This window comes from Vicugna pacos, chromosome X (assembly GCF_048564905.1).
Source record: "Vicugna pacos chromosome X, VicPac4, whole genome shotgun sequence".
In the NCBI taxonomy this organism is placed as follows: domain Eukaryota; kingdom Metazoa; phylum Chordata; class Mammalia; order Artiodactyla; family Camelidae; genus Vicugna; species Vicugna pacos.
In genome coordinates this window covers 61,102,637-61,115,610 of record NC_133023.1, presented here as the reverse complement: position 1 = coordinate 61,115,610, position 12,974 = coordinate 61,102,637, and the positions used below count along the sequence as shown (strand labels likewise).

General features: G+C 30.6%; 1 protein-coding gene across 4 annotated transcripts in view; it reads left to right on the top strand.

Moving 5' to 3' along the window:
• BRWD3 (bromodomain and WD repeat domain containing 3) overlaps positions 1-12,974 on the top strand; it is a 120,480-nt gene that overhangs the window by 54,321 nt on the left and 53,185 nt on the right. For all 4 annotated transcript variants that reach the window (XM_031671567.2, XM_031671566.2, XM_031671565.2 and 1 more), the window contains exons 9-14: positions 424-524; positions 1,039-1,109; positions 2,061-2,161; positions 4,363-4,403; positions 7,394-7,498; positions 8,550-8,703. In XM_031671567.2, coding sequence (XP_031527427.1) covers positions 424-524; positions 1,039-1,109; positions 2,061-2,161; positions 4,363-4,403; positions 7,394-7,498; positions 8,550-8,703 — 573 coding nt within the window. The remainder of the gene's footprint in view (positions 1-423; positions 525-1,038; positions 1,110-2,060; positions 2,162-4,362; positions 4,404-7,393; positions 7,499-8,549; positions 8,704-12,974) is intronic.

Sequence of the window (12,974 nt, the reverse complement as noted above, 5' to 3'; positions counted from 1 at the left end):
TATCATACTTCATTGAAGTTGGAATTAAAGTATTAAAACCCAAATACTTAGACATTAACTTCCTAATCACTGATTTTAGATTTACTTCTAATGCCTTATTCATATGAACTTAGAAAATTTTATATTGTTGTTATATAAGCATGTATTCAGCAGATTTATAATGGTTTAACTAGTAATGACTGAGTTTTTTCTCCATTAAAAGTAGTGAAATAATAATCTTAGAGTGTAATGTTGAAAGATTTTAAAATTATTATTATTTAGGACTAAAATATTTTATCCTAAATTCAATGAGGGACTAATTTTTTGGTATTTAAAATTTTTGTAAGGTAGTCAGTAATCTAGGGAATTTAAATAACTAATTTCTTGAAACTGAAATTAGTTTGAACATCAAATATTTCTATTTTAATTAGAATTTTTTTTCAGTTCTGTCCATCAACTAAAGGCACAACCAGATACCTCACTTCTACTGGTGCTGATGGAACAATCTGTTTCTGGCAATGGCATGTAAAAACAATGAAGTTTAGGTAAGTTTAGAAATTTTGTGAAAAGTCAAGCATGCTCATTTTTATTTATCACCTTGAGAGATTCTTAATACTCCATGTATTTAAGTATATAAATATATGTACACATGGATGTATATGTACACATCTGTACCTACTTCAATTGGATGTTAGAAATTTTAGAATAAATTTTTTATGAAACCAGTATTGAAGTGAATATTATATATATATATAAAAGATTTTGAAGAGGAGTATTTTATTTGTTTCATTTCTTACTGTGGTAAGAACACTTTGAACTTCTCTTAATGATATTAGCAAGTAATTTGTTTGTAAAGCTAAAATAATAATACTGATATCATAAAGTACATTTATAAGTTTAAATGCATTTTTAACTTCCATAATGGTAATAGTACTTATTGACTACTTCAATTTTGTAGTTTCTATAATTGATGATAAATCTATCAGTATATAACAGTGTTCCAAAATTCTTGCACATTAAATAGACATGATGAAAAATAAAAACATATTTTTTTCTTAGAGATCGCCCAGTAAAATTTACTGAGAGATCCAGACCTGGAGTTCAGATATCTTGTTCATCTTTCAGTTCTGGTATGTGTAAAAATGGAAAGTTTTGAGTAACTAAAATACTAAGTGATCCAGTTGTAAAAGATTTTTCAATTGTAAAATATTTTTCACTTTTGTGGAAAAAATGTATATATTTGATTATCAATGGAAGCATGCTAAAAATGTGAACCATATGTTGTAGTAGACAGGCTCTAACATGTAATAGATTTTGAGTTTTCTATCCTCATTTACAATTAATATGTTTTTATATAATGCAGAATTTCGTTGGTAAAATGTACAGCCTCCATGCTACACTCACACATACACAATTCAACACTAAAATTGTGCCCTGACTTTTCAGAAAACATGTACTGTGTTTCCATATAGAAGACACATTCACAGTATGTAAAGTGTTTTTCTATTGCTAAGAATTTTATGCTAGTTAACTTTTTATTTTTTATTGTAGTAAAATATGGCATAAAATTTACCATTTTAAGAACCATTTTAAGTGTACAGTTCTGTGGCATTAAGTATATTCACATTATTCTGCATATATTACCACCATATATCAGTAGAATTTTTTCATCATCCTAAAAACTGTTGAGTTTTCACACTTAACCACTATAGCTACTATAAAAAGAATTGTAGACATAGGTCATTTTATAAATAATTTTGGAACATTATTTTTTCACATAAAATATAAAGAAATGAATTCCTCAAACCTCTAACCATTAATGTTTATGATCCAAAACCCTATATTTACTGCATAGTTGGTGGATTTTTGTTGGGTGAACTGTATAGTTATCTTTTAAATATTTCTCTTGCTTTTCTCAAGTTTCACTTGTTTTTCTCTGAAATGTTAAAATGTCTTTATTGATTAGAAGATAACCTTGTGTTTCTTGATGCCTTTTTATTAATATAAGGTAGCATATAACTAAGGAAGCAATCAGAGTTTTTGAAGTTCCTTGGTACAATGTTTGTTTTTTAATCCTCTAGGTGGTATGTTCATTACAACAGGCAGCACTGACCATGTGATTAGAATATATTATTTAGGGTCTGAGATCCCTGAGAAAATTGCTGAATTAGAGTCACATACGGTAAGAACAAAATGAGAAACTTAAACATGTTACTTTCTTTTTTTAACACCTCTGTAAAGTTGGTTTTATGTCTACTTTTCTGATCTTTAACCTTAGTTGAAAATAGACTGGTATGGAAACCTATATGGTAAGATGTCTCTTTAGTAATGAAGACAAGTGTGAAATTTAAGACAAGTTCTATCTGACTATGGAAAAAGAAAAAATATATATTACAGTAATAGTTAATTAAAAGCCTCTTTTAGCCTGCTTTATTTTAATAATTATATAAGCTGTTTGTTACTTTAAAATGTACGTACTTATCAGAAGGCACATTAAGGTATATCTTAGGAAAAAATTTCTTTTTACTGAATTTAGCTTGTTGATCTTTGTTTTCATTGTGTCATCAGACTCCTGAAATCTAATGCCACTTAGTTATCAATAACAGCCTTCCATACAGGGAACAGTTTTATGCCTAGGGCGACAGCCATTGATAACTGGCACTTTTCCTCTCAAGCTATCTTCACTCTCCTGTGACTTTTTCAGGAATCTTGGAGCTATTATTGTTTATTCATATCCCTGTGTGCCTTTCATTTCTTCCTCCTCTTTATTTCCGTAAATTCTTCTCCAGATAATTGTTTACTGTAGAATATGGAAGTATTTCTGTTTCAGCTCACTGTATATCTCATGTGCCTCATTGTCAAAGCTGTATAGTCAGCATTTGAAAGTACTTAGCATTGCAAGTCTTACTGTTAACTATTCCTACTACTGTTGACATCTTATTTGAAATCACATTGGTACATATCAATAAAACACAATTTCTCTGAAAGATGACTCTTTAAAAAAGATACTTTGTGAGTTGCAGAATCAATCATGTTCCTGAAATTTGTAGTAAAAGAGATCCCTGGTAGAATCCTTCTCCTTAAGCTTTTAGGAACAGTGTCCTGATTTTTGTTTTATCATATAAAGATAATTGGACATTCTCTTTATGAAGAATTACTGAACCAAGCTGAGCTCTCACCTTGCTAGTACTTATTATTACATACTAAAATCCTGGAATATTACTTAAATTGTGAAAGAAAAAAACTTAGGAAATATATAAAGATCTCAACCTGAGACTATCCAGTGGAAAAAATTGACTTGTGGTAGAGCACATAATGGTGGTATCTTTACTATTACCACCCAGGCAAGATGTGTATACAGTGCAGTCAAATTTATTGAGATCAGAGAGAGAAGGAGGTAGTAAATGAATGGGAAAGAATTGAGGAGGTGAAAGATAAATCGATTAGTAGAGTTTTTTTGTCAGGGGCCCAGCTAAGAAAAAAAGTCAGAAAATTTAAACATTCCCTGTTGAAATCAGTGGTGGCTATTAGTCATTGAAAGTAAGGTGTTCTTCCAGAACAACTAAAACCAATTATTGCAACTGGCAGTGAGAATCCCGAATTTTTCAGATAAATACTCAGTGATCATAGAACAGTATGAATCACAGATACCACTGAACATAGGATGACAGTTTAATACTTTTTTAAAATGTAAAAATAATTAAATATAAAGACATTTAATATCTGAGCTTTTTATTAAAAATGTTCAATAATTGTTTTATGAAAATGTTGACATTTGAGGGTACATTTTAGCTTTATTATCAAGGAATAAAGAAGGAAAATGTACTTTAATTTTCTCATCACTACAATACACATTATATTTGTAGAAGTATGATTTAATCATTATAAAGGAAGATTTAAACAGCAGTATCTAAACTATAATACCTAAAGACTGTCAAATGAATCCATTGTAAAATAGTTAAATAGACCATGAGAGAAACAGGAAATGATTGATGTGTTTTCTGAAATTTAAAAAAAAAAGTTAAGTGGGAAATTTATTTGAGCTACTATTAGAGTAGTCGCTTTAGAGTAGTCTGCTGTCTTATTATGGAGGATATAATAAACTAATACCTATTCAGAACTATCTGTTTCTTGATTATGGTTTAGAAACAGGCTTGCTTATGTCTGGTTTGTCTCAAATTACTTCTGATAAGTATTCCACCTTAGTTAATGTATTGTTTCAATTTTCATTAATTTTTTTAAGGAAATTAGAGTTTTTTAAAAAAGAAGATTATAGCATTAAAAAATCTACTGCATGATGCTTTTGCATGTGAATTTGAGGAGAAGAGTACTTTATTCATTTTAAAAATTAATTCTAACCAAAAATCTGTTGTTTTATCTTAGGACAAAGTTGTTGCTGTTCAGTTCTGTAACAATGGAGACAGGTAACTATGGAGTACATATCGATATAAACAGATGTTTGACATATTTTACCTCTATTCCCTCAGAAAACTCTACTTCTATTGATATTTTATTTCTGTCTAGTCACTTAGGCTAAAAGCCCTTGTCTATCTTTGATGACATCTTACTCCAGCTCTTCTAAGGTCCCATCCAAATAGTAGCCATTCCTTTCTGAGTGATTTCTTTTTTTGTTTATTTTGCTTATCTACTATTCCCCATATAAATACTTAGATTCAGCTCAATTGATTTAGTAATTGTTACTATTTTATCTCATATACATTCTCTCATCCACTCTTTTGCTTGTACTTTTCTTCACACAATTCTTACCCAGAAATACTATATCCTACCTCCCTTTCACTCCTTCTCTATACCTTTTATGTCCTCCTTCTCCCTTATGCTCTCCTTCCCTTTATTTTCCTTCTCCCTTCTCTTTTTCATCTTCTCTAAGTTCTGTCTTTCTTCCAAGATTATGCCCTACCTGAAGCCTTTCCTGACTGCTCAAGAGTTTAGCTTTCTTGGCTTCCTCTGAACACGTGTATCACTTACTGTCTCTACTACTCGTATGGTACACATTTTCTATGTCTGCAAACTCAGAAATTATATACAGGTATTCATGTACCCTATCAAATGTTGGGTCCCCAAAAGGTGATAATCTTCTGCCCTGGCCTACAAATTGACCTAGAATAGATTTAAAAATTTAACTGCTTAGTGTAAATTTGTACCCTTATATGTCTATAAAGATTTTATGTGGGTGACCTGTTTTATTATTAAATACTTTTTGGACAGTGGGTGATTACTATGATGAATATGTTTATCTTTATTAAATGAGAGAGTAAATAATGATGATCCACAAAGAATGATGTTTCTATTAGGAGTGAAAAAAACCTTCAAATAACTTTTCAGATTGGTTTACTGCACTATACTGAGTTATACATTTGAAGATTTGTATAGCTACTATTCTTTCATGCTAAAAATATCTGAATTTTTAAAATCCTTGCCTTTTTCCTTAAATGAGAAACATTATTTTATCTTAATTATGTGGCCAATAAACACATCAAAAGATGTCCAGTTTTACTAAATGCAATTTAGAATAACAATAACCATTTTTTCTTTCACAATTAACATCTTTTTCTTTCAGAATGACAAGATAATAAAGAATTATGATACCCAATATTCCAAAAGGTTTAGGGAAAATAGGCACTCTCCCACAACTTTGATGAGATTGTAAACTTTTTTTTTTAATCTTTTCAGGGAAATAATTTGGCAGTACGTTAAAAGCTTTAAAAATGTGCCTACCCTTTGACTCAGGAAACATATGTATAAAGTTGTGCAAAGATGTTTATAGAGATATTCTCGTAATAGTAAAGACTGGAAATAGTATAAATATTCATCATTAGGGGCTTGATTAAATTTTGATACAGCCATATTGTTGAACATTTATTAAAAGTGATGGTAGTTTTTATATTTGTAAACATAGAAATACATCTGCAAAATACAGTTGACCTTTGAAAAACATAGATTTGAAACAGCATACCATACCATTTAGCTCTCGATCCCCAGTCTTTTTATACCCCAACCCTCAGCTCTGAGCAATTACATGCAGGTTTTTTTAAATAAATACATTGGAAATTTTTTGAAGATTTGTGACAATTTGAAAAAACTCACAAACAGCATAGCTTAGAAATATCAAAAAAATTAAGACAAAGTTATGTCAGAATATATAAAATATATGTAGCTATACATATACAAAATATATGTTAGTCAACTGTTTATGTTATTGGTAATTCTGGTTAACAGTAGGCTATTAGTTAACTTTTGGGGAGTAAAAAATTATATGCAAATTTTCAATTGTTTGGCACTGAGCAGGTTGGTGCCTCTAATCCCTGCATTGTTTAGGGTTCAATGCGTGCATTCAAGTTATGGGAAAACATTATAAAACATTGTATGTAGTGTAATTTTATTTCCTGTAGAGGGAAACATAATTATATATGTATGTCTGTAATAAAGTCTGAAAAAATAGAAACTAAATTATTAACAGTGACAGAATGATAGGTGAATTAATGTTTTTATACCAGTTTTATTTGGATACAGTCCACATAAAATTCAATGTTTTTAGTATATTCATTTGGTTGTGCAACCTTGACTATGATCAATTTTATTTTATTTTTATTTTTAATCGATGCATAGTTGATTTACAATATTATATTAACTTCGAACATAGAGCGTAGTGATTCAATATTTTTATAGATTATACTCTATTTAAAGTTATTACAAAATAATAGCTATATTTCTCTGTGCTGTATAGTATATCCTTGTTGCTTATCTATTTCATAAATAATAATTTTTATCTCTTAATCGCATATCCCTAGAATATTGTCATTACCCCAAAAAGAAACAGCATAACATACCAGTAAGCTCTCAATCCCCAGTCTTTTTATACCCTCACCCTCAGCTCCAAGTGATCATTAATCTGCTTTTTGTTTTTATAGATTTGCCTGTTCTGGACAGTTCATATAAATGGAAACATACAATATGTGGTCTTTTGTGACTGACTTCTTTTTACTTAGCATATTATTCATGTTGGAACATGTATAAGAATTTGATTCCTTTTTTGAACCATCAAGCATTCAGTTATATGGATATACCACAATTTGCCTATCCATTTATCAGTTGGTTGACATTTGGGTTGTTACCACCTTTGGGCATGTAATGAATAATGCCATGAATATTCATATACAAGTGTTTGTGTGATCTTATGTTTTCATTTATCTTGTGTATTTACCGGGTAGTAGAATTGCTGAGTCATATGGTACTGTTTATCATTTTGAAGAACTGCCAAACTGTTTTCCAAAATGCACCATTTTTATTCTCCCCAGAAATGTTTGCAGATGAACATACTACTTTTATAGTTAGAAAAATAATTATTTCCATTTTAGAGGAAGGTAATAAGGATATTTTAACTGTTTCTTTACAGTTTAAGATTTGTTAGTGGAAGTAGAGATGGAACAGCAAGAATTTGGCAATATCAGCAACAAGAATGGAAGAGTATAGTGCTAGATATGGCTACTAAAATGACTGGGTAAGATTGGATGTTAGATATTTTAGTGGTTCTTATATGATACAGTCTCTTTTACATTATTGAATTATATTTAATAATGAAAATAAATATCTTTTTAGATTAGTAAATAGTTTGGAGTTAATTGGTAGATATGAAGTTTGCATCTGTATTTAGTCCTTTAAACACAATTTTGCCATTGATTGACAGATTGGATGATAGGAACATAGCTAACTCATTCAAAATTCTGGTCACTTGTGATGCACAGATCTCTGTGCTTTACTAATAGCCACAGAGCCATTCCCTGCCTTAATTTTCTATAGGTCATTTTTAATATCTATCTATACTACTTTGTACTTTCAGGGTTATCTTTATTAAATGTCATCATATGTTTAAATATTTCTCTAACTTACTGAGTGTACCTTTATAATATTTCATATTGTTAACATTCCTACTCAACATTATAAGTACACTTAATCAGAATTCTGTTTCATCATCTTCACTGTTGATTGGAAGATACTTAATTCCTCTTTAGGATACTACATTTTGTTTAGAGTAGGATCCTGAAATTAATTATCTTCCCACTAATAACAATATGGAACTGACTTTGTAGTCATAGCTACTGATAATGTCATATTCAATTAAATAAAAAGTTACTGAGTTTGTTACTGCATTTTTTTTTACAAGACCTATTAGTTTAAAAGAATTAGTGTTTAAAGAAATAGATGGTCCATTGTATTTTTTCTTCATATTTTCTGGTAGCCAACATAACCTTGTACTTTATTTTTATAAGATATTTGTAGATTTCTTTCTAGTTTCACTTTATTGTTATTGTTCTCATATAACTACAAAATTTTTGCCATTTCATCTATTTTTCTTCTTTAAAATAATCTTATGTATTACTCTATATAATTACTTTTATTATTTTATTTTACAAGTACTTTAAAGTATAGTTTAGGATTTTTTTAATCTAAAAAATTACATGCTCCTAGAGAGATTTTTGTCGTAATTTGTTATGTTAGATGCACCTTTGTTCAAAATTTACAATGTATGAATCCTGAATTATTTTGTTTAGGAATAATTTGCCATCTGGAGAAGACAAAGTCACTAAACTTAAGGTGACTATGGTGGCCTGGGATCGCTATGACACCACAGTTATTACTGCAGTGAACAATTTCCTTTTGAAAGTGTGGAATTCTATCACAGGCCAACTTCTTCATACTTTATCTGTAAGTATCTTATTTTTAGAATAATTAAAATAGTCAAAAAGGGCATTATTCTAGAAGACAGGATATTTAAGTATTCTAGTTTACTTTATATGACTTACTATCCCTTCGTGAAATAGTTATTCAGGGTACCTCTTTGGACATATCTACAAAATAGGCATGGCGCATGGTGTAGCTGCTAAAAGTAAGTATGAAAACTTTTTAAGATCCTTTCAAGGTCTGATATTTATTTATCTATTCTGTTAGCATATGCAGTCAAAGGTGCATAAGTTATTTTGCTTTTAGCATGAGTTGGGATTTTTTTTCTGTTAATGTTTTAAGGATAGAGCTGACTTTATTTTGACAAGTGTATCCTATATATTCTATCTTCAGATATTAGTTTATGCAAGAAGTAGAGGAAAGAGGAAGTAGGAGAAAATGGTACCTTTTCCTCTTTAATTTTTATTTTTTAGAAAAAAATTTCCTTCCCGTTTTTTTATATATAATTGACATACAGCAATTATATGGGGGTGGGGGAGGTAAGTATGTTGCATTTATTTATTTATTTAAATGGAGGTACTGGGGGTTGAACCCCAAACCTTGAACCTCGTGATTGCTAGGTAAGCACTCTACCACTGAGCTATACCGTCCCCCTACCTCTTTCTTTTAAAAGAAGGAATTTGTTGTAGTAAAAGGCTGCAATACTTGTGGTGTGAAAAATTGATAGGATTATAGCAGAGCTCACATGGGTGGGATTAATGTTTGTTAGTTTATCATGGTTAAAGGCTGACTTCAAGTTAAATTCCACTTAAAAGCCTTATTTCCTGTCTGCTTTGAAATTGATTCATAAGTGCTTTAAGGACCAAGTGACTGCCATATGGTGTACATGGTAGTAATAGGGACCAGAAACCAATTCTTGTGGCTCAGTTCTCTTTATTGTATACCATAGTATCATGCTTACTTGACTCCTGTGTGAAATAATCATTTCTAAGGCCTCTGAGGTTTCTAAAGTTTGATTTAATTTCAGGAGGATTTGCAGTTGAATTTTATATACTTACCAAGTCCGCCTTCCTAAGTAAAACCCTAACACTGTGTTAGTGGAGTTTTAGATTCTTCCTTTTATCTGTTAAACCAATGCTTATCTCATTTCTGGCTTTCCTTATTCCCTGATATAAGTTTCTATTAATATGAGTGGAAAAACCTATACTGTTTGCTTGATTACTTATTAGGAAATATTTGTCTGTGTTGGCACATGCCAATAAAAATATACTACAAGCCATATATATGAAATACTGATATTCCTAGTAGCCACAATAAAAAAGTAAAAAGTAGCAGGTGAAATTAATTTTAATAATGTATTTTATTTAACTTGATATATCTAAAATAGTAGCATTTCAACATGTAGTTGATATAAGAAATATTAATGAAATATTTGACATTATTTTTTCATACTAAATATTTGAAATCAGTATGTATTTTATTCTTATAAAACATCTCAGTTTGTACTAGCTGTGTATTTTTATTTCAGACGCTTACTAGCCACATATTTGTAGCTTATTCAGCCACACATTTGGCCAGTGGCTACAAGTCTTTATCTCTCAAAATCACAATTTCAAAGGCCAAGTTGTAGACATTGGTTTTATAAATTCATGTAAAATTCTGCCTTAGTAAGTACCTAAATTTAGTTCTGTTTAGTGGTACACTTCCTATGGACTGACTCATGGGTCTTCTGTTTTCAGTGAATTTTACTGAAGAAATTTTAGAACAGACTATTTTTAGTCCTTGTAACTGTCAAATCTACTTAGTTTTGGTATAGAATTTATATTTTATTTGTTAACAATTTGTGTGTCAGGATCTTAGAAGGGTGTAAAGTTCTTCCATTCAGCAAATACTTACTGACTGTGCACTATGCCAGCCATTGAGTTAGGTGTAAATGGTAAATTAAAGTTAGGCCCTCCTAGAGTTTATAGCCTATTAAATAAAACAAAGAAACAAACATTTAATCAAAGCACAATGCAAGTTACTAACAAGATGGCTAAACCTGATCTGGAAGGGTCAGACAAAGTTTCTGAGGAAGTGAAGTTTACATTAAGATTTATAAGATAGGTAAATATTACCCATCTCTCAGCCTAAATATCACCTCCTTGACAAGGCCTTCCCTGATCAAATAATCTAGAGTAGCCTCCCAGTTTTTGTCTTTATTTATTTTCTTCACAGTGTTTATTACTACTTGATGCTTTCTTATTAAATTTCTTTGTTTATTTTCTGTCTCAACATGGTAGGGGATCAATAAATATTTGGTAAATTACATATGTAAAGAGGTTGAAAGATCTCTCCAGGAAGAAGGAAAAACTTGTGCAAAGATCTTGACTTAGAGAGGAGTTGAAAGAAAGCCAATTTTTGGCTAGAACACAGATAGCAGAAAGAGTGTCACCAGATAGGACTGGATAAATGGACAGGGGCCAGACCATTCGAGGTCTTGTAGAATCTGTCCTAAGACTAAAAGAACAACCTTAAAATGTTTAAAAGCAAAGGGATAATATGTAAATTTTCTTTTAAAAAATACCTTGCACTTCTAGCAACAGAGTAGAGAATAGTTTCGAATGGATATAAGAATAACTCTGGGTGTGCTGTAGGATTCTACGCTAGGATCGGGCATGGTGATAATTTGGATTTTTGTGGCAGTAGTAGAAATAGAGGTGTGTTTGTTTAATAAATAAAAATTGAGCAGATGATAAATCTTAAGACATTACTGAATTTGACTAGGTTTTGTTTCCTGTAACCCAGTGACTGTGTCCTTGTAACCAAAAATAAACCCTCCTATTTAATAAGTTTCTGTTTCTTAATGTACACTGATATAGTTGTATCATTATCATTTGAGTTTAGTAGGGTAATTTTATTGTTTACTGCTTAGGAAACTGAGAAAGTATTTACTATATCAAACTGATTATTCAACAAGAGATTTTGTTATGACAAAGAAATATTTTTTGTTAGTCATTGGGAAAAGAGTTTTGTGATGGTATTTATTGTAATGGGATTTTACCTCCTCGTCTTATGCTTTATGTTTTGAGCCAGCCTGCAGTTATTTTTCAGTAAACTATATTTTTGTCCATAATGGTAATATGGTAGAATATTATTCTGTTTTTGTATGATTTGAGATAAAATACACTTTTTAGGTTCACAATATATGATCATTTTTTTTCCTTTTTCAGTTTTATTAGGTAGAATTATTACAGTTTGACTGCACACATACATTACATTGCATGTAAATACAATATGTACAATATGCTGCACATTTTTTTAGTTTACATATATGTACTGATCATTGTTTCTAAGAACAGATTAGAGCTTTAGCTTTTTAAATTTACATAATTATCAAAGGAATAAAGCCAAAAACAAAATAAGAATCAACAGAATGCGATAATCTAATCATAAAGGACAGTCAAATGTGCTTAGACCTATTCAAGAAATCAATCATCTAAGTTATAAATAAGTAATTCATTTGTGCCATTATTATTATTATTATTATTACTACTACTACTATTACTTAGATACCACATCTAAGAGCTGTCATATGGCATTTTTCTTTCTCTTTCTGGCCCAGTTCACTTAGAAAGATAATCTTCAGGTCCATTCATATTGCTACAAAAGGCATTATTTTATTCTTTTTTATGGCTGAGTAGGGTTCCATTCTGTGTATGTTACTACATCTTCTTTATCCAGTCATCTGTTGATGGATATTTGGGTTGTTTTCATGTCTTGGGTATTGTAAATAGTGCTGCTATGAACATTGGGGCGCATGTATCTTTTTGAATTTTATTTTTCTCTGGATATATGCCCAGGAATGGGATTGCGGTATCACATGGTAAGTCTATTTTCAGTTTTTTAAGGAACCTCCATACTGTCCTCCATAGTGGCTGCACCAATCTACACTGCCACCAACAGTGCAGGAGGGTTCCCTTTTCTCCACACCCTCTCCAGCATCTGTCCTTTGTAGACTTTTCAATGATGGCCATTCTGGCTGATGTGAGGTGATATCTCATTGTAGCTTTGATCTGCATTTCTCTGATGATTAGTGATATTGAGCATTTTTTCATGTGCCTATTGCCCATTTGTATGACTTCATTGGAGAATTGCTTGTTTAGGTCTTCTGCCCATTTTTGGGTTGGGTTGCTTGTTTCTTTGACATTAAGGTGTATGAGCTGTTTGTATATTTTGGAAATCAGTCCCTTGTCAATCCCATCATTTGGAAATATTTTCTCCCATTTTGTAGGTTTTTTCATTTGTTGATGGTA